The following is a 24,061-nucleotide window of genomic DNA, read 5'->3' as shown; positions in this document are numbered from 1 at the left end:
TCTATGTATGTGTATGGGAGTTTCAATCTGCAATCTGTCACAGACCAGTATTTAGTCAAATATGTTAGTAATTACTAGAGAAATGAAAATTTAAAACTCCAGAACTTACACAATATAACCTTTGACTTTCTTCTCTTAGTTTCAACAGACATAAAATTACTCTTGTCACAGTTCAACAGCAGTTTCTAAATGCTCCCTGTCTATTTCTGTCCATACCTGTGGGAAGTGGCCGGGGACCATTTTGTCTACCGGTGCTGTTCCATGGAGCACACTGAGAGCTCTGGGCTAGTGTCTACGGGACCTCTGGTGTTGAAAGCCTGCAGGGCAGGGCTGGCCATAGCTGGGGACGTATCATCATATTGCCTGGGAGTCTTCACTGGCCTATGGGGATGCCCCGGCTCCTTAAACCCATTCTTGTTTCTGGAGAATCCTGCTGCTGATTGAACCATCGCAACAGAGCCCCAAACTGCTTTCCCATGTGCCAGGCTCCACATTGCAAGACTAGGCAAGCCCCACCCAGGGCATGCGGTGAGAGTGTGCAGTTGGTGTGAGTGGGCAGATCCTGGTCATCCCTGTTACAGGGGCCCACGAAGCCTGGCAAAAGAAAAATTTTTTTTAAAGTTTATTTATTTTTAGAGAGAGCGTGAGTGGGGGAGGGGCAGAGAGGGAGAGAGAGAGTATCCCAAGCAGGGTCTGCACTGTCAGCGCAGAGCCCAACGCGGGGCTCGAACCCACGAAACCGTGAGATCCTGACCTGAGCCAAAACCGAGAGTTGGACGCTTAACCAACTGAGCCACCCAGGCGCCCCTGAGCCTGGCAAAATTTGACACCAACCTTCATCTGAGTCCGCATTTTCAGCATCCTCCTACTCAACAGCTGAGCAGAGGGACAGATAAAAAAACCAAAGTTATTTGCACTCAACTCTTTTCTTTCTCTTCCCCAATTTCTTGCTGATGGAAGAGAGCGAGGAAAGAAAACCAAGCAGCTCCAAACAGGCAGAAAACCAGAAAGAGTAAAAGATGTATTTATTTGCCACAAGCCTGGGGTCTCACTCACTCTGAACTCAATGATGTGTTTGGGGGCTCTCTTGCAGGGGTCATCCAGGGAGGAGCCCTGTCGAGCATTTGCACTCAGATCTTGGCAATGGTCAATCAAGAACAAAACAAAGTCCTGTGGATTCCAGCCTGCCCGCTGTAGAAGAATGCCACGCTGGAAGTCGCTGCGGCTTGTCTGCCGGCATAAACGTCTGGCCCAGCTCCTTCTCAGTGACTGAAAGTACAAGTCTATCTGTATATAAACATGGAGGGGAAGGACCTGTGCACATGGACTCCGGAAGCATCTCCTCTGTAGACCCAGGGCCACAAGTGAACAGGATCCGGGCCCAGGCCATTGGACTGCCTTCCTCTCACACATGTGCTTTAAGACGAAATAAAAAAACACAAAAGACTTTCGATAGAGGGGTTCAACACCACCCTTTCTTTAGCCAGCCGATCAGAGATGCTGCAAAGACAACCTTTCAGATCACACGTTTACAAGCCTTTTCTAAGTATTGGTTGCTTATGTTTACTTGAACGGCTCCATGTTGTCGGTGCCCAGCCCTATCCCTCTGTCAGCCACCCCCCGTGTTGCTTTGGTGTGTGTTGGGTTTTGTTCCTGCTTTTAGCAAAATGACTCTGGAACCTCGCTGGGGCCCACTTTGCTCTGGGAGGTTCCTGTCGGTGGGACCAGAGCTTCAAGAAACTTCCCACTCCACGGTGGCACCTCTCCTGGAAGGGACACGGTGACTGTGCAGGCTTAGCCGCTATTGTGGCAGGACCAGTGCCTTTGTAGGGCTGAGTCACCAGCAGCCGTGTTCTCCCTTCCTGCGCCAGGAAGACCACGTAGGCTTCCTGCACCCTCATTGCTCGGGCTTTCTCTCCTACCTTCCGTGTTCTCTCATTTCTTCTCCATCTGTGATTGTTGCGTCCGCATTCTACCTGGGGTCACCACCACACCGTAGTTCTGGGCAGGGTGTTAGTTAACCGAGGGCTGGCGCGTGCTACTGGGACCTCTTCAGCTTCTGTAAATAATGACCGCTTTATCAGTGCAATTTTTGCAGGGTAACTCTTAAACGCTGGGGGCTGGGGCAGGTACATCAGCTGTCTCTGATGTGAAGACACTCGTGTTTCAGACTTTGAACCCAGAGCGCTTAGGGGAAGCTTAATGCTGAGTGTCCTCACTGTCAGACATCTAGAGAGCGGCTGAGGACCTTCTTAGTCTCGGTGACCGTGCTCCCAGCATAAACACGACCCCACAAGAACGTCTTTGTTGGGGGTTTTGTTTTGGTTGGGTTTTCTTCTTTTCTTTTCTTTTTTCTTTTTCTTTTTTTTTTTTTTTTTTTTTTGCACTTCTGATGCTGGATATCTCCGGCTGAAGATTTGATGTGGTTCCTCCTTAAACTGTGCGTCCTGTTAATAATAGGTACTGTACTGGGCTCCGTGGAAGTGTCACTGGGGTAGGACCTATATTTTAATACTATTCCTAACATTTCATTTTACTAGCAAGAAATCTTTGATTTCATTTTATTCTTTGTAATTCTAGACACTAGATTGTAGATTAGCCAAACTGACATTTTTTTAAAAAAAGGGATATATTTTCTTGCACAGTTGTTCAAAAAGAGACATGTGTCAGTCCTCAGTGCTGCCCTTTGTTTCACAGGTACGCGTCGTCTTCTAGCTCAGACAACCAAGACAGACGGTGGGCTGTCCGGTCCCACCTGGTGCCCTCTGGCTGTCTCTCTGGGTTGCGGCCCGAGTGGGACTGTGATGGTAGTGTGCACAGGTACTGTTCTGACAGACTGGGATTTTCTGTACTAAAACCTTACTTTGTATCAAAAGTTACACAGACTTTAGTACAATAAATAAAGGTCAATTTCCGTAACCTGTTGAAATGAAGATACCTGTTTTTTAAATTGGTTTTCCGTCTGTTCCCCGTCCTTCGGCTCTCTGCATGTAGCCGGAATTGTCTGGTGTGCGAGGTTCTCTCCAGCGCCTGTGATGCTCAGGAGCCCCTTTGACCTGCTGCCTGCACCCTCAGCTGCTTACATTCAGAGCTGTGAAGAGCAAAGGAGATTTGAAGGACACGGAGATCCCCTAATGTCCTCAGTAGGGGGAGGAGGCCCAGGTCAGGCCTGGGGCTAAAGAAGGCCGCGCCTGGTGTGGGGGCTGCACTGTGATAGGACCCAGCATTGCAGTACCACGTAGGGCTCTCTGGAGTTCTGGGGTGGCAGGAAGCCCAGACTGGCCTCATTAGATGCGCCGAGGTCTCCGTCAGAGCAGAGTCCTTCTCCTCTGCTCTTTTTGCCTGGAGGCGTGCAGGGGCACCGCACCATGCCGCTGCGGTGACCTGGCCAGCGGGGGCTGACTTGGTGTTAGTATCTCCTTGGTCCCTTCTTGCTGGGTGAAGTTCCATCGTGGACCTGCAGTCTTGGGCTCACTGGTGGCCACGAGAGTCACAGGGCTGTGTGGACTGTGGCAGCTGAGGTGTGGGGGTGGGGGGCTGGTGCGGCTGGCCGGGGCCCAGAGGGCCTCCTCTTTTTGTCCATGTGCACCCAGCCACCGGGCTGCCCAGAGCCAGGGTGAGAGCGGCAGCGGCTGCACGGATTTTGTCACCCACCTGGCAAATGGGGGCAAGGGCCACTTGTTTTAGCAATGGGTCTTTTAGACTTATCTGTATTTTCCAAATCTCCTATAGGAAACTTGGTTTTCTGTTATGATTACAAGGAAAAAAACTATGGCTTTTTTTTTTTTTTTTTTTTTTTACTATGGCTTTTAACAGTGGAGGCCCGCTGAGTTGCTAAGATCCCAGAGCGCTTGCTTCTGGATGCTACAAAGTACCACTGAGGGAATTCATGCTCGTCTCTAAGCCATGCCGAGACTGGGGCAGCAAGGAGGGCTGCAGAGGCAGATGGGGCTCTGCCCCAAGCAGGTGTCTGTCTCATGCAGGCTCAGATCCTTCTGGAAAGGCAGAGCTGACTTTCGTCTGGCCGTGAGGCCTTGGATGCATCACACTCATGGCCTCAGCACCTGGGCCTTTGAAGACAAATGTAGGCTACATCATCTCTAAGACCCTTCCCGTGCTGACATCCGGGGTAGGTGTGAGAAATGGGGCTTCAACAGAACCCCAGCTCCAGGTAGCCTTTTCGGAGGTCAGAGGAGCTGCTCGACATCTCGTGCTTACGAGTGGAAACTGACAGGGTCTGGGCTAGGAGCCAGGCTCCGCCCCAGAGTCTTGGACCTCTCCTTGGCTGGAACAAAGGGTTTGGTGCAAGGAAACCGACCTGCTGCCCGCCTTAGATGGACAGGGCAGAGGGCCACCTGGATCAGATACCAAGGATGGAGAGAAATACAAGGACGTGCAGGGCGGGACTCAGAGCAAGCCTATGCCACCGGGGAGCATGTGGCTGGCATCAGAGGGCTGATCCTCTCACAGGGCCTGCGGTGGCACTGCCCCCTGCCACTGGTGTTCGAACTTGCAGGTTTCATTGACCTTGTTTCGTCTGTCTATATCCTCACCGGCTCGTACCCGCCCGAATTAGTCTCTGGCCCTTTGATGGCTCCCCTTGATGTTCTCTTTGCAATTATGCATCTATCTATCTATCTATCTATCTATCTATCTATCTATCTATCTATAAATATTTCAACTGTGAAGTGTATCCTACATATAGAATAGTGTGTCCAATGTAATCGTACAGCCCAAACAACAATAAAATGGGCAGGGTGTTTCTCTTCAGCGAACACAACACTACCAATCCTTCAGAAGGCCTCTTAGGCCCAACATGGTCAAATTCTCTGCCTTTTCCACCAAAGGAAGCCGTGCCCTGACTTGTAGTTTAATAATTTCCTTGCTTTTCTGTTTTTATCCCCGACAGAGAGATCTTGAAAGAATATAGTGTTCAGTGTTGCAAACACCTGGCATCCAGTACCAACTTAGCTGTGTGGGGAGAGAACAATATTGCCGCCATTAGATGAAGTTGGCCAGGAAGAGTAATGCGATCTCTGGGTCAGAGTGACTCTCAGCCCCCTTGGGAATTTACCGGAGCCCCTTCTGGGGGAGTCAGCACACAAGGCCTAGAATGGGCCCAGGGGCAGGGGGGTCGGGGCCGCCAGTCGGGGCACATGGCAGCGGTGCCTTCCGTACACGAGGTCCTCACCGTCTGACGGAAATGTGATCGGAGGACTTGGGATGCTGCTGCTTGCGTGCTCACCACCGCCGTCTGGATTTTGCCAGCAACTCAAAGAGAGACACTTCTGTGGGATGGAATGCTGATACCTCAAGGTGATCTGCAGGGCAGGAAGTTTGTCAGCTCATGTCAAGACAAGCCTAGTAGAAATGAGAATGTGCACCAGGGTCACCGGATGCACTGCTCTTAGCAAAGCCACGTGGAGAGAGAGACACTGGTGCTAACAGCCCTTCCCGTTTCTGTCTTGAGTCCCTGCCCCAAACCTGACTCGTTGCCCTTGAAGAAGTCTGGTGCCAGCTCTCATGCCAAAATCTCTCCTCTGCTTTCCTGGGGATTTTCATCATTTCTTTCTTGGGCTCTCCTCTCTCTTGATGGATCTCTTGTTTCTGGTGCCACTTGTGAGAAGAAAGGGTCAATATTGGAATTCTTTCCAATATTGGAATATCGGAATATGCAGGGTGACTTGGTTTACCTTCTCCTGACACTGTCTTTTAGAAGAGTTCTGAATTAAAAAGAAGAAAAAAATAGAAGAGTTCTGAATTAAGAAAAGAGTAGCCAAGTCTGTATTCACCATTGTCTCCAGATCGGTACATCTGGGTCAGGAAGCCTGGGAGGCAGCACCTCGATGCTAAGAGCCCAAATAAGAAGGAACTGCATCGACAACTGGCATGGGGCCTCAGTTATTCGTGTGTCAGCTGTACTTGACTGAGTCTTTCCATTTCTGATCCCCTGTCAGTATATTTTGTCATTTTGCTGTTCTTTCACACAGATTTACTCAACTTTGTCATTCCCTTCTAGTGAGTTCTCATCCTTGCTATCTTGCTTTTAATTTCCAAGAACTCTTTATTTTCTGAATGGTCTTTTATTTTTTTAATATTTATTTTTGGGAGAGTGCAAACTGGGGAGGGGCAGAGAGAAAGGGACAGAGGATCCAAAGTGGGCTCTTGGGCTGACGGGTTGACAGCAGTGAGCCCAATGTGGGGCTTGAACTCACGAACCACGAGATCATGACTTGAGCTGAAGTCGGATGCTCAACTGACTGAACCACCCAGGTGCCCCTGAACGTTCTTCTTTATGTCATTCTGGATTTGTCTCCTGGGTACAATATTCTGTCTGAAGATAGACTTTTTTCTTTTGTCTTTTCTCCTGAATCTGATTTCTCCATTTTTTTTTTTTTTTCCTATTTGTCTTGGCCTCAGCCTTGGATTTGACCTCAGAGGATTTGACCTCAGGTGTCTAGGAATCCTTGGGTGTCTGCTGAGGATTATCATGGACTGGCTGTGCCACTCATTGGGCAGTGTCAGTGATGAGCCCCTTACGTCTGCAGGAGTTGGTCGGATTCCCCAGAGGAGTCGTTTGGGTCTGACCAGAAGGGCAGGCCTGGCAGCATGTGTGGCACCACATTGGCGGGGGAAGGCCGATACTTGACATTTAGCATTCAATATGGCAGCACACAGCCACATACTCCTTTCGTTTTCAGTGTGCCATCAATCCTCTGGTCTGTGTCTGCCATTCCCTTGTCCAGAAAACCTCTCTTACATTCTTCAGGGAGAAAACTTCCTGACTTCTGCTGAGTTGAGGGAAGTGCAGGAGCCCTGGAGTTTGGAATCTAGGAATAAGTCTCTTTCTGGCCTTCCGAAATTCCTTGAGTCTTCTTTCCACCCCAGGTTCTAGAAGTAACAATACCTCGGTTCCTTGCATTAGAGAATGCCTTGTTTTCCCTTGTTGTTTTAGGATCGGGCATGCTTAGGTCTGCTACATAACTTGCCACTGGCCCATCTCCTTTTCATCTTCTCTTAAAAAAAATTGTTTTTTAATGTTTATTTATTTTTGACAGAGACAGAGAGCATGAGTGGGGGAGGAATGGGTGGGGGGTGGGGGGAGACACAGAATCCCAGGCAGGTTCCAGGCTCTGAGCTGTCAGCAAGCACAGAGCCTGACATGGGGCTCAAACGCACGAATTATGAGATCATGACCTGAGCCCAAGTCAGATGCTTAACCGACTGAGCCACCCAGGTGCCCCTCCTTTTCATTTTCTAAAGTGACTTTGTGGTGGCTATTTCTCTGCTCTCCCTGTGTTTCTGGATTTATAGTTTTTTAAAAAGAAATCCTTTTCCTATATTTACTTTGTTTTAATGGAGGAACAAAATGCAGTGTATGTATCATTCTGTTTTCTTATCCCAGAAGGCAGGCTTACACTTTTTCATGGTCCTTTACACTTCTTTTGATCTCACTGGGGGCCCGGAAGGACCTCAAATGCATGCCTTTCAACAGCAGTGTCTCTTCCAGTTGGGGGGTATGTCGTTCAAGCCTCGACAGGAGAGGCAGGGCCAGCAGGAACCAGACCGTGGGTGTGTGAACATGAACCTGTGACAAGATATGGGCTTATGGGAGAGTGAGTGCTGGCGAGCAAGCGTGAGGTCCACAGGGCTGGGGGTCCCGCCTGCAGGTCCCAGGCCGGTGGGTCTCCTGGGCAGGGGACTGACGGAGGGAAGAGTGGGCAGGTTAAACTCCTCAGGGGAGCGGACACTGTTGTCCACTCGTGCAGTTTCTTCCCTTATTCCAGGGAGGTCTCCCCTTTACAGGCCTTTCTGCTTCCAAGGTCTTTTGACTGAATCAGGCTCACCCAGACTATCCTGGAATACTCCCTTGCTCTTAATGTCAGCTGATTAGGGACTTTAATCGCAAGTGAAAAATCCCTTCATGGCCATGCCTAGCTGGGTGTTTGAGTAATGGAGGACTGTGGCCTAGCCAAGTCGAAAAAACCATCCTCCAAAAAACCATCACAGGGGCGTTTACCAATCATTTACCTAACCAGTTCCCCACAAATGGGCATTCAGATTAAGTTTGTTGTTTGTTTATAGATTCACTTAGCCTAATCTTCATAGAAGCTTCAATGTGGAGTCGGTACCTCACAGATACGGACATCAGACATCGAGAGGCTTTATGCAGTTATAGGAGATTGCCTGAGCCCTTTTCTAACACCAGGTTACCTTTGGGATAAAACCAATCTCGTGCTTATTTTGGAGTTCTCTTTATCTTTGTACAGATGCTACCCATTCTGAGGATGTTAATCATCTAAGCCACTTCACGCCTGCTTGAGTCTGTGAAAGAGGGACAGAGGTTCTGAGAACCGAGTGCCTGTGAGGGTAAAGGAGGGACTGGCAGGGCCCCTGGGGTCCAGCCACAGACTGGGACGTTCTGCCGCTCGTGGTGTGGCATGGCCAGCGTCTGAGAATACATTATGGTAAAACAGCAGAATCAGAAGGTCCTCTGAGTTCAGTAACAACGCATGCTGGTCTTCGTTCTCTATGGAAATAATGAAAGTAATGTATCTAAAATTGCAAGATATTTTACTGAAAACGGTGGTCTCTTTTGACGAACAGCTTACTTTTATTTTTTTTTATTTATTTATTTTTTTAACGTTTATTTATTTTTGAGACAGAGAGAGACAGAGCATGAACGGGGGAGGGTCTGAGAGAGAGGGAGACACAGAATCGGAAACAGGCTCCAGGCTCCGAGCCATCAGCCCAGAGCCTGACGCGGGGCTCGAACTCACGGACCGCGAGATCGTGACCTGGCTGAAGTCGGACGCTTAACCGACTGCGCCACCCAGGCGCCCCTACGAACAGCTTACTTTTAAAGATTATCTGCTAATACTTAGCATGAAGGTAATTTATGTTTAACTTTTGCATTTTGCAAGTTTACGTGTCTCTTGAAGTACAATAACTTTTACATTTTTGTGTTTGGAATGTATTTTGATAGCATTTTATAATTTCTAAACAGTTCCCTTTGTTCTTAGAAATCAGTGTCTTTTTAAAAATTCCATTTTAATGGCATTCTCAATCTCTTTGCAGTGTTACAGGGTCTAGACTAAGCAAGCACCTCTCTAAGGAGGCTGCTGCTTGAGGTCATCTTTTGTGGGGAATACAGTTGTTTCTTTAGAACCAAAAATCTCAGAGTTGAATCTGAAAGGTGTGTGTCCATGTACATATCGTTGAAGATCAGAAGGCAGGGCCCTTATTTCAGGTCAAAGCCCAGATAATTGGCCCTTAAGAATGCAGGGAAGGAGCCTCTCAAAATGTCTACAAATGCAAAAGAACATGGATGGAAGCCTAGCAGGAGAACTTCTCTGGGTCTTTAGGAGACTGCTAACTTGTTTTCCCCAACAGTGCAAGGAGGAGGGCCCAGGTATGGGGGGACAGGAGCGTATTGGCCTTCGTGCCAAAGCAATGCCTCATCCCGACTGGAGTCCATCCTTCAATCCCGTAACAGCAGGCTTGATTTCCTATGCTGTGTAACAAATGGATTATGTGACGCTCTTGACGATGGTGCTATTCATGAGAGGTCAAGGGCTACTGCTTACCATCCAGCTGCTCGGCCAGCAGAAGTCACTGTAGCAGGCGCTCTGCACAGGCTACTGCGATCAAAGTTGTGTCAATCTGCACAAGTGTCCCTGGTACACTCTTTGGCATTGTTGCTGTGTGGAGAAGGTAACGCGGTGCTGATCACCTTCAAAGAGGTTGAAGGCCTTTGTGGTGTCTGTCCATTAGCAGGAACTGAGTCTTTGATCTGATCACTTACAGTTCTCTGCACCAAACACTGATTGGGTCAGTGTGCGGCCTTGGGTTGGATCCTCATGATGGCTGTCGTCCTGAGGTCAATCAGGGAAGGAGTTAGCGGAGGAGCAAGTCAAGATATGTCTGAATGTGCCCAGATGACAGCAGCCAGCACCATCAGGGGGAGCCAAAACCAACATTGGGATTGCGGTCTGCCAAGTGGAAGCAGACATTCAGCCATTCCTGCTGCAGTAGAAGAGGTTAAGAAGGCTGACAAACAGGCTCCATCAGATACCCTGGAGGGGTTAAACTCTCACGCAGAAGGCTTTCTGATGTCCCCACAGCAGCCAGTTGGTGATAGAGCACACACCATCATGTGCTGGGTTCGAAGCCTTAGAATGGACACCAGGAGCCACAGTTACAATACTTGTTACTACGTTAGCTGGCAGGATCAAACATGGGCTCTGACCCGAAGACATCCTCTAGGATGTACTTGGTGTCCTCAGGCTAGTCGAAATAGTCCGGTATGACAGCCAATCTATGGGGGGGAAATGCAGGGATGAAAGGCCAGAGGCCCACAGTGGGGGAGGTGTGTGTCCCCTTGTTGTGAGGCGGCCCATCTGTAGGAAGTGCTGGGGGGCAGGAAAGGCTTCTTGGACTCTTTGTTGTGGTTTTGCCCCTGCAGGCCTCACGTGACCCCGGGGGACCAGGTGGAGATGTGAAAGAAAGGAAGTGGCTGGAAACACATCGGGTGATGAGGTGGGATGGGTGAGTAAAGGATTTCAGGATTTCAGTGGGTGGGACTGGAGGTGCCTCCTTGGCTTAGAAGATCTCTCTCTGGAAGGATCTGTTGATCAGGGCTTCCTGGAGTATTTTTTATTTTTTGCTTCAAAAGTAGAAAAGATATAAAAATGTATATTTTTATACATGAGATGTCTCCTCTCGGGTTCATTCCACCCTTCATCCCAGAAAGAGGACAGACTTTCATCCTTGTCCCTATGGCTTCTTAAAGCAGACACCAGCTAAATCAGATGAGCTTCCCCACCCGCCCCTCTCATCCAGAAGGGACACACCCTGTATTCTGTATCCTACTTTTTTCTGCATAACCCAAAACGCTGGTGTGGCCTTTCGCTCTATATTGCACACACTACAATGGCAGCAGATGGGGCTCTTGTAGTTGAGAATGCAAATGCAGGTGCCATCAGTAGAGGTGGGAAAGTACAAGCCCATGTGAAGTGGGCACAAGGTTCACATCCCACCAAAGAGAGCCCATTTCCCTGACAATGCCCCTCCGAAGATGGGCCGGAGATTGGGGTGGTGTTCGGGGTGAGGGGCAAGTGTGTGGAGGGGGCATCCACTATCTCCTGTCTTTCTTAGGTAGTGGAGAACAGGGAATGTGGTTGAAAAAGAAAAAAAAAAAAAAAAGGTTTAAAGATGTTTCATGTCAAGCCAGACAAGAAGCTCTGCTCTGTGCCCACATGTTGGGGGTGGGGGTGCTAGGAGAAGTCTTGGCCCCTGCTTTAGGGTTTGTGGGTAGTAATTTATGTGCTTGTAATAGCCCTGGGTTCCCTGGGGTCATGGGGGGGTGGAGGTTTTCTGCTAGCACTCAACAAGTTAGAGTGCCCGCCTTGCCTCACGCCCTTGATCCTTATAGAATATCCTGAGCCGGATGTGTCGTCTAGGACCTTGAGGCACGAATGAGGGACTTGGACCAAGGGACACTGAGTGTTCTTCAAGGGTCCCGGAAAGTGAGGAAATATGTGATGCTGTCCAGGGAGGAAAATGGTGCTGTACTTCCCTCCCACTGGGCACTAGGAGAGGTTGGTGGCCCTGTGGCAATGCCACCATGCCGTGGGGTGGCAACGCGGTTATTAGGATGCACTGCGGATTGTGACCGAACATAACCTGACAGAAAAAAGGGCTGGTCATGAGCCATGTGCACCACCATGGCAATGGGCCCTAATATTGCAGGATACTAACTATGTGCCATGTATTACACCAGGTGACTTTCAAAGGCTCTGTGCTCTACGTTTTTTCCAGGGTTAAAATTCTTTATTCTTTTTTAGCAATCAGTATTTGTGGCATTCTTTTATTCAAATTAAATTAAATTCATTTTTAGGAGGTCAATTTAATTAACCACATGTCTAATGAAAAGAGGATGAAACCCTGTCATTTTAAAGCAACAGGACATTATTTTGCATTATTGAGCCAGATATGCAAGACTTAAAATTGCCTAGTTGGAGGCACTTAGTTAAAAAACAAAAAAACACAAACTTTCTTTTTTTAATTAAAAAAATTACATTGTAGAGAAAAAAAATTAAACCATCTTTTTCTTGTAAATATTAACAGGCATGTGGCAAATAGTATTTGCAAGAATTGACGTTAGATTCTGTTGTCGTTGACATTGTGAGAGGTCTGGCTGTTACCACATTAAATGTGATCCCACTTAGCATCAGTAACAATTGTGGAAATAAATAGGAGCTGCTCTGATGAGAACAAGCCAGGGCTACTCCCAGCTTGCCGTAGGAAGGGAGTCAGCCCCCAGCACTTGCCTTTGGTGGAGACTCAAAGGCAGGCAGGGGAGTGAGAAAGCTGTGTGGTGGAAAAGGAAAGGGTCAGGTGTGCTCTGATCAGTCTGTTGGCCTGGGAAGCTGGAGGCAGGCTAACTAGCAGGGGGGCATCCTGCGTGATCAGTTAGGGTGCTTATTCGGCTTTCTGTGGTTGGTTTTACTAAGCTAGATGCCGCGGCAAAAATTACGGAAGCTGGCAGGTATTGACCAACTCTTGACCGTTTGGAGCCAACTGTTATAGAGGTTGTCTGGCCTGGTGGCTACAGATTGTGGGTCCAAGTCCTATTTTTATATATGACCTGCTGTTGTCCATTAATATATTCAATCTCATAATGGAATCACCAGCTATTATGATGAGATGCAGTGTGAAGTAAGGACATAGCATCGCCTGTGAGGCGTTTGTGCCAAAAATGTTTCCCCTGGATCACATCAAGCCATTAAATCCAGGCACCGGTTTACAGAAGTTTAGGGAATGAAGAAATAATGAGATCTACGATGAGGAGTATTCTACAAGGTAATCACCTGGTCTCTTCAGTGCGAGGTATAGAAAAAGGTGTGTGTGTGGCGGGGAGGAGGGGGGGGGTGGGAGGTGGGGGGGGGCGGGGGCGGGAGGGGGGGGCGGTGCGGGCAGGGTGGATGGATGGAAGAAACTGTTTTAAATTCAAAGTGTCTTAAGGACATATAACCAACTATAAGAAAAAAAGTTATGAGACATTTGGGAAACTTGAGGTTTGGATATGGACCCCGAGTGAAATTGTATTAGGGAATGGGTCAAGATGTTGGGGTGTTAGGGCAATGTGTTGTGGCAATGCTGTCTCAGTTCTTCAGAGGCACGGCGCCTAGTGTCATTTCCTTTGAAGTGGTTCAGCAAGGTAAAGATGAGGCCACATGGCAAAATGTAGTTTTAGATCTGGATGGTGAGTCCTGGGTTTTCATCACAGAAAAGTACACTTGTCTGAACTTCTTCCTGTAACACTTAGAAAAGAGTATTTTGACCTGCTCTCCGTTCTACTTCCTTTAAATAACCACAGTTACAATTTATGTCTACACAAGGAAGAAACAGACTTGTGTTCTCCCTTATATGTTTACTTAAATAAAACCATAACCTGGTCACTTGATTTTTCCCCACCAATACCACGGAGACTTCTCCATATCAAAACATGTGAATCTGCCTCTTCTTTTTATGACAGTATTTATTTGCATGAATGAACCATCATTTATTTAATATTGGTACTTTTTATAAATAGTTTTTCTGCTGTTAGAAGCATTATCTAATTCTCTCAAAGAGTGAAAGAGGCATGGAAGGAAACAGGCTTGTTGCTTTCCCGAAGACACATAGCCAAGTAAGAGAGAGAACCAGGCTTTGAAGCCAAGTTCATGTTTCTAGAGCCCTTGACACAGTGTTCATAAAACAATTGCTTTTTCTAGCATCCCCCCCTTTTGGGACTGATTTGTCTTCGGCCTCTCAGAGACTGACCTGTCACCTGGTGTGTAATATGGGGGCATTTGATCAAGAGTCAAAAATACCTCAACTGATTTGTACCTAACAATGGATGTGTCACTTTAAGCACTTATCTCTGATATTTAGTGTCCTTTTTTATAAATGGGCCTGCTACTTCCTTACAACCAATAAAATAATGCCTTTGAAGGATGAGGCACAAGCAGGGACCACCTGGACCACTGCCCGGAAAGCTGAACATCCCTGTCACTGCCATCAGTAGAAGATGTTCCCCACACAGTACACTTCTAATTCAGGTTTCCTGTGACCGCTTCTGGTAGAGTCATCTGTCGACACCCTAGCTGTAAGGGAGCCCAAGAAAGCAAATGTGGGTTTTTAGCTTGGGGAGGCAGGACCCCCTAACGTGAGGGATTTCCCATATGGAGGAAGGCTATTCAAAACGTGCTGGGCAGGGACACCTGGGTAGCTCAATCAGTTGAGCGACCGACTGGGTCAGGTCATAATCTCACAGCTTGTGTGTTCGAGCCCTGCATTGGTCTCTGTGCTGACAGCTCAGAGCCTGGAGCCTGCTTCAGATTCTGTGACTCCCCCTCTCTCTCTGCCCCTCCCCCACTTACACTGTGTCTCTCTCAACATTAAAAAAAAAAAGGTGCTGGGCAGCTTCAAGCAATAAATGTACAGCATGAGTCTAAATGCCTTAAGGTAAGTGTGGTGCATTCGTAACATGTAATATGCAGCCATTTCATAAGCCCCTTTTGAAGAACATTTAATGGCATGGAAAAATGCTCAAAATATGGTCAATGAAAAGATATACAAAACCATTCATCGAGGGTGGTCTCGTTATTTTTAAAAAGATGTGTAGGGGAAAAGCCTTGTAATATAGGTGCCCGTGTGGGTCCTCTGAGAAGCAGGTGCCAACATGGGATTAGACATACAAGAGGTTTATTGGGGGAAACGCCTGTGAAGGATAAAAGGGGAGGGAGTTGGTGCGCAAAGAAGCCTTCAGCTGGCAGTGGGCCCGACTCCTGTGACAGAAAGAGGGAAGGAAGGACCGAGAAGGAAGAGCCTCAAACTGCAGTGCAATTCTGAGAAAATCTCAACCGGGCCAAAGGCCCCAAGCAAAGCTGCGTTTGGAAGGTGCTAGAAGAGCCCTGCATTTGGCAGGAGGGGGCCGGCATGACTACCTCTGCCTGGATAGCAGCCCAGGGGAAGCAGGGCCTCGGGGCTCGTGCGTGCAACAGCTGAAAGCGGTCAGTCTGGGGAGGAGATCTGCCCACAGCAGGTTCTCTTGAAGGAGAGTGGGTGATGCATCTTCACGGCCACCACAACGTATTGACGAAATGAGGGGTGACTTTTGAGCTGGATTCTTCGCACATAAGAAGTATAGAAAGCTACGGTTGTTAAATCTGCCCAAGTAACTCCTTTGCTGCTCTTTGAAATCCCTTACTACTGGGAAATGCCACCAGGCATGCAATGTACATCCAGCACAAATACATGTAACCAAGGTTCGGGTGGAGAGCCCAGCACTGCCAGCTCCGGGGGGGGGCCACAGCCCCAAGCGGCCCCCTGGCTGGGCACGTGGAAGCCCCCGAGGAGGGGCCTGTAGCCTCTCTTTACAGCAGCTGCTTCTGTGCTACCCGTCACGCTTTCCCACCGAAGTTTGCGCTTTTCCTCCACTTGCCACTTTTTAAAATGCAGTTTGCAACTTGGTTTTCCTGAAAATCAGCCTTAAAAGAGGATGCAGAAAACACCAATTGTTTTCTTTCCTATCATTCTACAGTTTTGAGCTCTAAGTTTTGGTGCTTTTAGAAAAGTGAGCGTCCGTCATCTGGAAAACCAGCCCATATATGTGGAGAACTTCATTTCTATGATTTGGATGTCAGTCAACTCAGATTTTAAACCCTCCTATCTGCCAAGGGCGCCTTCTACTGGGCATATTCCACAGTCCCTAAATTTAGGTTCGGCGGATTATAAAGACCCATGGGTATCTCAGGGACCCTTTTGAATAAGCCAGATCCTAAAATGTCAGTACTTAAAGAAAATTGGAGATTATCTGTTCCCAGCCTTATCGGTTGGGAGTGGGGAAACTGAGACTTGCCTGAAGACTCAGCACCCTTCAGGGGCTTCTGCTGCCACGAAGATGCGCTCTCCCTGCCTCCCTGACATCAGCGTGACTGCAGGGTTAGTAACGTCAGCCTGCGGCCTCAAGGCCAGGGGCTGCCTCCCATCCCTGGTCAGCACTTCTCCCCCAAGACAAAAAGAAGTGGAAGAGAGCAGGGAACCTTGGTAAGGGTGGGTGAGTCTCTCCGGGCTGTAGGCGTCCAATGAGAGATTCTCAACTAGTTGTAAGCTCAACCGTGGGCAGCCGGAGGCGTGACGAGCTATGATGTCCTGAGGCAGGCGGAGGAAAAACAGTAACGATAATAGCTTGTGGTCCTTACTGCGTGCCACCCTTCCCTAGGTGCTTCATATATATTAACTTACAACACTGTTTGCTAGGTACCATTATCCCCATTTACAGATGGGGAAACTGAGGCACAGAGAAGTTGAAAAACTTATGCTTAAGGTCATAAATGTGGCAATGCCAGACTCCATGCTCTTAACTCTTCCCCTAGAATGCCTGCCAGGCAATTGAGAAGGCGTTCATTCTCCTCCCAGATCTGGGCCACCTGGCCTAACCTGGGAGGAGGACCACTGTCTGCAGGAAATGGCAGGCATGCTGACCCAACAGGGCACATAACTTTGCTAAGGGAAGTGGGAGCCAGAAGGAAGGGGAACCCCCAGAGAACATGGAGCCTCTCCCCCACACTCAGCCAGTCCCAGTGAGGACCGTGGGCTCTGAAGTTATGCTTAGCTGCGGGACATCCTCAGGATAAAAACAGCTGCCTTTCTACCCTCCTCATGCCCTACCTAGAGGGCATGTGAGCCCTTGGGGCTAATGCCATGGCTGGAGACTCAAAACAGCCAGCCTTGCCACTGTCCACTTCAACGTAGAGGCAAGATTGGCATCGGCCATTAGGGCAGGACCCGAGAGGGGCTGTGGGACCCTTTACTCCACTGTGACCCTAGGGACAGGTGTGGTTCAGTGTGTATTCCTTCGGAGAGGTAGGTTCCCTTGGAATTGTACTTAGCCTTAGCCTTTGCAGCTGAGGGCCACCCCAAAGAAAAGATACCCAGAGAGGCATTGTCATGGTGAGGAACCTGGTTGGCCCCATGGGAGAATCCTGAGGATGGGACAGAGCATCTGAGTGTATGTGGGATTGCAGCACCAGCTCCTGACATCAGTGGGGATCCGAACCATCGAGAACACCATCCTATTCGCAGGCAAGAGGGTGTCTCACTGTTTGGGGTCAGCAGCAACACTGTATAGAAGCAGCAGAAGCAATGCCAACAAAATACGGCTGCTGGTTCCTGGTTGCCCCAGGCCAGAGGAACAGGCTGGGCAACTCCAGGGAGTCTCTGGCAGCTTAAGAAGTCCCCAGGACAGATCCTGGGCTGGCCTCTTAATCTAGAAGGCAGGAGGTCAGGAGTAGGTCTACACGAAAGTGATACAAAACGTGCTGTCAATTTGGCCACTGGAGCAGGCAGGATGCTCACACAGACATAAGATACGCAGTCAGATTCCCTGAGCCCCTGCGGCTGTCCCTGAAGGCGCTACACAGTCCAGCCCTGCAGCAAACCCTGAGGATGAATCCAAAAACATTTTAGGGGGAACGTGATGCCTGGCTTCAAATATCTGCAGGACTATCAGAACCAGGCCCAAGGACAGAAGTTCCCGGAGGGGGGTTACGGCTCAGTTTGGGGAAGAGCTTTCTGGCTACTGCTCCCATTGTGTGGTATGATGGGGCACTGAGACACCAGGCAGGGCAAGTGACTTATGGATTGTCTGGGCTCGTGTCCTCGATATTCCTCCCTTACTGACCTGGTCCCGTCCCAGGTTGCAGCTCCCTGCCTGCACACAGAGCTAGTCTGGGGGTTCCCAAAGGATCCCTCCCCAGATGCTCCTGCATGGCTCTTTGCAGGTGGGCAGCCCCTCACCCTGCACGTGGAGCTCTTCCATCAGCTCTCTGGGCTGCCCAGTCCCTGGGGCAGGACTGCTTCCATTAGCAAACCCAGGAGGAGGCCAAGTTCAAGTTCTCTCTGCACTGACTCTTTGGAATGTATGTTTGGGTCCCTGTAGATGAACCCCGTTGGGAGGAGGTTGAGAATACAGCTTCTGATGGCCGATTTAACACCTACTTATTAAAAATGACAACTGAAACGACTTAACGAAGTCTCACTGACACTCCTCTCGGAACTAGAAGAAACAGCAGCACACGTCCGCCGAGACGTAGAATGACAGCTGCTGTCCCAGCTTCCGTAGAAAGCCTGACCAAACTGCTTGGATGTAGTTAGTGGGAATTCTGATCTGGCTTAGGGCATGTGCATCGAGTAAGCAAGCCATTTGAAGTTTCTTGTATGATGTTAAGTTCTTCTCCGAGTACAGAAATCTCTTCTAAGTGCCAGACTTTTTCTTTTCTTTTTTTTCTTTTTCAAGCCAAGGGAGTCAGCATTAAAAGGGTCTGCCTCACTGTGACCTTGCCAGAGTTACCCAAGTTCTTTGGGTCTCAGTTTTCCCATCTGTAAAGATAGGTTTGAGAAAAGGCATTGTGGAGGATCCCCCTAGGAGAGCAGTCAGCCTCATAAGGAGTCCTTGACCTTGTGGTATTTGGGGAGGAGTCCGTGGCCACGCTGATGCAGGTTGCCCACCCTTTGGATAGGGCGGCTGGCACTAGATGTGGTGGTAATGATGCCTCTTGGTCTGGACTAGGATGGGTTGAATTGGGGTCATAGGGAAAGTTGCTCAGAAGTCGACTGTGTCTCAGAGTGTGGTCTGACCAAGCAGAGTTGAGTCTGCCTGTGGCTGCGGTACTCTGGGGCCGGACCTTCCTCCTCCAGTGTCCCCTGTACTTGCCTCCCGAGCATTAGGGCAGGGCCAGCACCCCACTGCCTTCCTCCCCAGACCCTTTTTGCATTAGGGGAAAGGTTTCCACCCTATTGGCTAATTTTCTTCTAAGAGTGGGCTGAGTGAAAGTCTGATTATGACTCCTATACTTTGCGACTTAGACAAAATTTTGTCAAAATAAAACACTTCCCTGCCTAGGTCATACTGACCCATGCTGCATTTTGAGTCAAACATATTCCCCTGAACTCATAACAGTATGGCCTAAGCTTCAATTTGTCATTCTTTTAGACATTGGATTTTTAAATCACAGAGATAATATTTGCTTACTGTGGAGCATTCAACTAACACAGAAGCATATAGCATGAAGGAGGAAAGTCAGTCCCCTTTGTTCCTAGAACCTTTCAGCACATTCCTCTCCCACTGTGATTGTTGTAAGGGTTTGGTGGGTACCTACCTGCCCAGGTCTTTCTCAGTACATTTACTGAGGAATGTAGTACATTTACTGAGGAATATATTGTATTACTTGCTGTTTAAAACACACACACACACACACACACACACACACACACACACACACACACACACAAACTAAGTTTATGTGAATTCACTGCAGTAGGAAAGAACACTTTGACAATCTTAGCAGTGTCCCAGAAAGGGAAGTTTGGAAGCTGGATAATTTTGAAGCTTTGGGTCTAGACTTGGGTGGTTTAAGGCAGACAGGAAACTGATTGAGATTAGCAAGTTTTAGGATACTATAATTTAGGATCGGTAACACCGAGGAGAGGGTCTTCCAGTGAGCCTTGATAAGTAAATTGTAAGTTGTTTACAACTGACTTGAATAAACTAACTTGCCAGAGTTTCCTTTATTTTCACTGTTTCTGGTGAAACTTTGTGTTTCTTTGTGTAAATCCAAGTTTCCATCTGGTATCATACTCCTTCTGCCTGAAGAATTTTCTTTAGTATTTCTCAAAGTATAGGTCTAATGACAATGACTTTTTTTCAGCTTTGGTGGTAAGAAAAATTCTTTCATATTTTTTAAAAAAAATCAAGTGAATTTTATTGTTATGTTTCCTTTGTAGTGATTTTAAAGCCAGCTGCTGTTTATTAATTAAGCTACCTTTGAGGGTGACTTTTCTATTGATTGCATGGCTATAGCTGTTTATAGAGTTCCACACCATGCAGTGGAAGTGCCTGGACATAGTTAATTTAAAGCAGATAGTTATTTTTTGTCTGATTTTTTGGTGTCTTTTGTAAGAAATTGAGGTGAAATTCACATAACACAAAACCATTTTAGAATATCAGTTCAGTGGCATTCAGCATATTTAGACTGTGTGCAACCATCACCTCTGTCTAGTTCTAAAAGTGGTCCCCCCTCCCCTGTTCCTGCCACCCCCTGTAAGCCACTAATCTGCTTTCCATTTCTATGGATTTACCTATTTTGGATATTTCATATAAGTGAGATGTTACAACATGTAGCATTTTGTTTCTGACTTCACTGGGCATGTTTTCAAGGTTCATCCAGATTGTAACATCTATCGTACTGCCTTCCTTTCATGGCTGAATGATACTCTCTTGTATGGGTATACCACGTTTTGTTTATCCACTTATTCATTGATGGAAATTTGGCTACTTCTTTTGTTTTGTTTTCTTTTCTTTTCTTTTCTTTTCTCTTCTTTTCTCTTCTTTGTCTTGTCTTTTGTCTTTCTTTCTTTCTTTTTTCTTTTTTATTTTTTTTCAACGTTTTTTATTTATTTTTGGGACAGAGAGAGACAGAGCATGAACGGGGGAGGGGCAGAGAGAGAGGGAGACACAGAATCGGAAACAGGCTCCAGGCTCCGAGCCATCAGCCCAGAGCCTGACGCGGGGCTCGAACTCACGGACCGCGAGATCGTGACCTGGCTGAAGTCGGACGCTTAACCGACAGCGCCACCCAGGCGCCCCACTTTCTTTCTTTTTTAGAGAGAGAGAGAACAAGCGAGAGAGAGAGGCAGAGGGAGAAAGAGAAAATCTTGAGCAGACTCCATGGCTCAGTGCAAAGCCCGACATGAGGCTTGATCCCATGACCCTGGGATTATGACCTGAGCCTGAAGTCAAGAGTTGGATGGATGCTCAACTGACTGAGCCACCCAGGCACCCCCAAATTTGATTGTTTCTACATTTTGGCTATTGTGAATATTGTTCCTATGAACATTCTTTTAACATGTTTGAATACCTGGTTTCAATTCTTTTGGGTAGATATCTAAGAGAATGGAATTGCTGGTCATATATGGTAATTCTGCTTAACTTTTTGATGAACTTCACCTTCAATTTTGAAAGATGCTTTCATTGTTATAAAATTCTGGGTTGACGATTTTGGTCTCCCCCCTACCCCCCTTTTAGTACTTTAAAGAAGTCATTCCATTGTCTTCTGAGGTACCTGGGTTTTTTTTGGGTGTATTGTTTATTGCCTTTAATTTTAGAAAATTCTTGACCATTAGTTCAAATATTTATTCTGCTTTCTATTTTGCAAGTCCATTTATTCTAGACTGATATTATCCCACAAATTTTGAATATTCTTTCTGGGTATTTTTTCTTTCACTCATTTCTCTTTGTGTTTCAATTTAGATAATTTCTATTGACCTGTTCTTTGAGCTCGGTGATTCTTTCGTCAGGTGTGTATAGTTTGCTGATCAGCCTGTTAAAGTAATTCTTCATCTCTGACATCATGTTTTTTATATCGAGCATTTCCATTTGACTCTATTTTATAGTTTCCTTATGTCTGCTGAAATTCCCCATCTACCTTTTCCTTTGGACCGTTTAATAGTTAAACTCTTTGATGGTTCCAAGATCTGGGTCATCTTTGAATAGAGTTGTGTTTATTCTTTATTTTTTGATAATAGATTATTTAACCTTGCTTTGTCTTGACATTTTTTAAATGTTTATTTATTTATTTTTGAGACAGAGTGCAAGCTGGGGAGGGGCAGAGAGAAAGGGAGAGAGAGAATCTAAAGCAGGCTCCACGCTGCCCACACAGAGCCTGATGTGGGGCTTGAATTCACAAACTGAGATAATGACCTGAGCCGAAGTTGGGCACTTACCCAACCAAGCCACACAAACACCACCCCCCCTTTTTAAATCTTATTTATTTTGAGAGGGGGGGAGGGAGGGGCAGAGAGAGAGAGGGAGAGACAGAGAATCCCAAGCAGGCTCCACACTGTCAGCACAGAGCCCAATGCGGGGCTTGAACTTACGAACTGTAAGATCATGACCTGAGCCAAAATCAAGAGTCAGACACGCAGCCCACTAAGCCACCCAGTCGGTTGTCTTGACATTTTAAATTTAATGCTGGACATCATTTTGGAAAACTAGAAGAGACTAAGACATTCAGTATTTATGCCCAGAAATGAGCATGGCTCTTTTGTCAGGTTGTTAGTATAGAGGTGGAATCAATCTAGTCATGAGATGGATAGTTTTTGATGTTTTTGATGTCATCACTCCAGAGCATCACAGACTTCAAATTCCTTTAGCAGTGGGTGGCTGTTAACTTGTGTTCAAAGTTGGGCCTGGGGGTGTCAAGAGGGTTTTTCTGTGTTCCTGATACACCACCAGCTTTCACAAGTGCACACTTATACCACAGAGAGGGTGTCTCTACATGCTCTTGCCTCCCCTCTGGCAGTAGACTGTGGTGGCTTATTACTTGCTACTGCTCAGGTTGGGACTGGTAGGGGTTTTCCATCATTCTGGTCATCCTTAGACTTAGGCAGACTCTGTGTGTGCGGGTCTTGGGGCTGGGATTGTTTCAGCACTTCCTCTTCTCATGACAGCTAAATTCTGCCTTGTATTTCTGCAGTTGGGCCTTGGTGGAAAAGTGGTAACAGACCTGTGATTTGTATAGGCATAGCATCTGGAGTTCAAAAAATTTTGCTTTTTTGTTGCTGAATTCCAATAGTTTAGATGTGTCCTAATGTACTGATTACTACTAATCTGTTCCCCGGCTGACGGTGGACATTTTTGCCGTAAAACCTCCTAAAAATGGTGCAAGTTACTTTATCTACATGTGAATGCTTTCCTAGGATAGATGCTCAGAATGGAATTTTTGGGTTGAATGGTGTACAGTTTAAAGTTGTGATAAAAACCAACTTCCTTGATTTTTTTTTTTTACTTACTACATTGACCTTTCAAATTAGTAAAAAAAAATTGTTATTGTAAAAGGTTCAAATAATAAAAAAAGACCTCTGATAAAAAAATTATTACATTATCAGTGTTTTGCAGTTGCCAAAAAATTGAGATTCCAGTTTGGAGAGGATTTTTGGGGGCAGATATACTAAGCCTAATATGAAAGCAGTAGACAGAAAAATCGCTGAAGAAGAAAGAGCAGTCTGCGTGATCTGGCCTAGCATAACCTATGGGGCGGGGGGCTCCTGCCACTTCTCCAAGCAATGCTCCCTTACCCTCTGGTGTGAGGATGTGCTGGCTGGGAGATCAGGACGGGGCAGCAGCATTCTGGAGCTTGCTTGGTCAGTGAGCACATGTGGCTGATTCTATTTGCTCTAACAGTAAATTGATGATGACCATATTGGATCTCTTCAGGGCCTACCATGTGCCAGTCAATTTACATGTATTATTTGTATCCTCACAATGACCTAGAAAAATAACTACTGAAATAATTAATTTTAAGTAGGCTCCATGCCCAACATGGGGCTTGAACTCATGACCTTGTGATTAAGAGTTGCCTGCTTTACTGACTGAGCCAACCAGATGCCCCTAGAAAAATAACTACTTTTGACTCTCACTTAATAAATGAGGAAGCCTAGGATAGAAAGAGAAATAATTTGGCTCTAGATCTCATGACTACAACATAGTAAAGCTGGGATTTGAAGTGATGAGGCTCACCTTCTCTACCCTGCCTTTCACAGACAGATGTGGTGACCAGTACTGTTGTTTGCAAAAAGAAGAACCCTGGAAGGTGCCTTTTCCTTAAACAGGGAGTGGGGATCTATGGTAGGCCCATTTGCATTTGGGAGGCTCTCATTTGGGACCTTGCACCTGAGACAGAGGCCTGTGAGGCCCTTTGCTCGGGCAGTGCAGTGACGCTTGCAGACTGCATAGCCCAGTCCAGTGCTGGCTGCTGTGGGGAGATCAGGGAAGAGGAGATTGTGTTCTTCACCTCAGGAGTTTCTAGTTCAACTGTGGAAACAAGACACTCAAACAGAAAATAAAAGGAAGCACTGAATCCTTAGTTATTTTTTTTGATGTTTTTTGTTTGTTTCCTGACATTTGTCCCATCTCCACATCTGAGTGGGCCATCTGGGCACCAGGCTCCAGGAG

The 24,061-nt window shown here is 47.1% G+C and overlaps 1 protein-coding gene and 1 long non-coding RNA gene across 5 annotated transcripts in view; one reads left to right on the top strand and one right to left on the bottom strand.

Annotated features, from left to right (window-relative positions):
* The window catches only part of DLG5 (discs large MAGUK scaffold protein 5), a 129,108-nt gene extending 126,189 nt beyond the window's left edge, over positions 1-2,919 (top strand). For all 4 annotated transcript variants that reach the window (XM_058696804.1, XM_058696805.1, XM_058696806.1 and 1 more), the window contains one exon: positions 1,094-2,919. In XM_058696804.1, coding sequence (XP_058552787.1) covers positions 1,094-1,197 — 104 coding nt within the window. In that variant the 3' untranslated portion in view covers positions 1,198-2,919. The remainder of the gene's footprint in view (positions 1-1,093) is intronic.
* Positions 1,009-12,135, bottom strand: LOC131492881 (uncharacterized). Its single transcript, XR_009252326.1, has 2 exons — positions 9,588-12,135; positions 1,009-5,723 (listed from the first exon to the last, which is right to left on the bottom strand). It is a non-coding gene; the product is annotated as an uncharacterized LOC131492881 (long non-coding RNA).
* Between the last annotated feature and the right edge of the window lie 11,926 nt (positions 12,136-24,061).

This window comes from Neofelis nebulosa, chromosome 13 (assembly GCF_028018385.1).
Source record: "Neofelis nebulosa isolate mNeoNeb1 chromosome 13, mNeoNeb1.pri, whole genome shotgun sequence".
NCBI classification, from domain to species: Eukaryota; Metazoa; Chordata; class Mammalia; order Carnivora; family Felidae; genus Neofelis; species Neofelis nebulosa.
The sequence above is the reverse complement of the archived record's forward strand: the minus strand, read 5'-3'. Positions and strand labels throughout refer to the sequence as shown.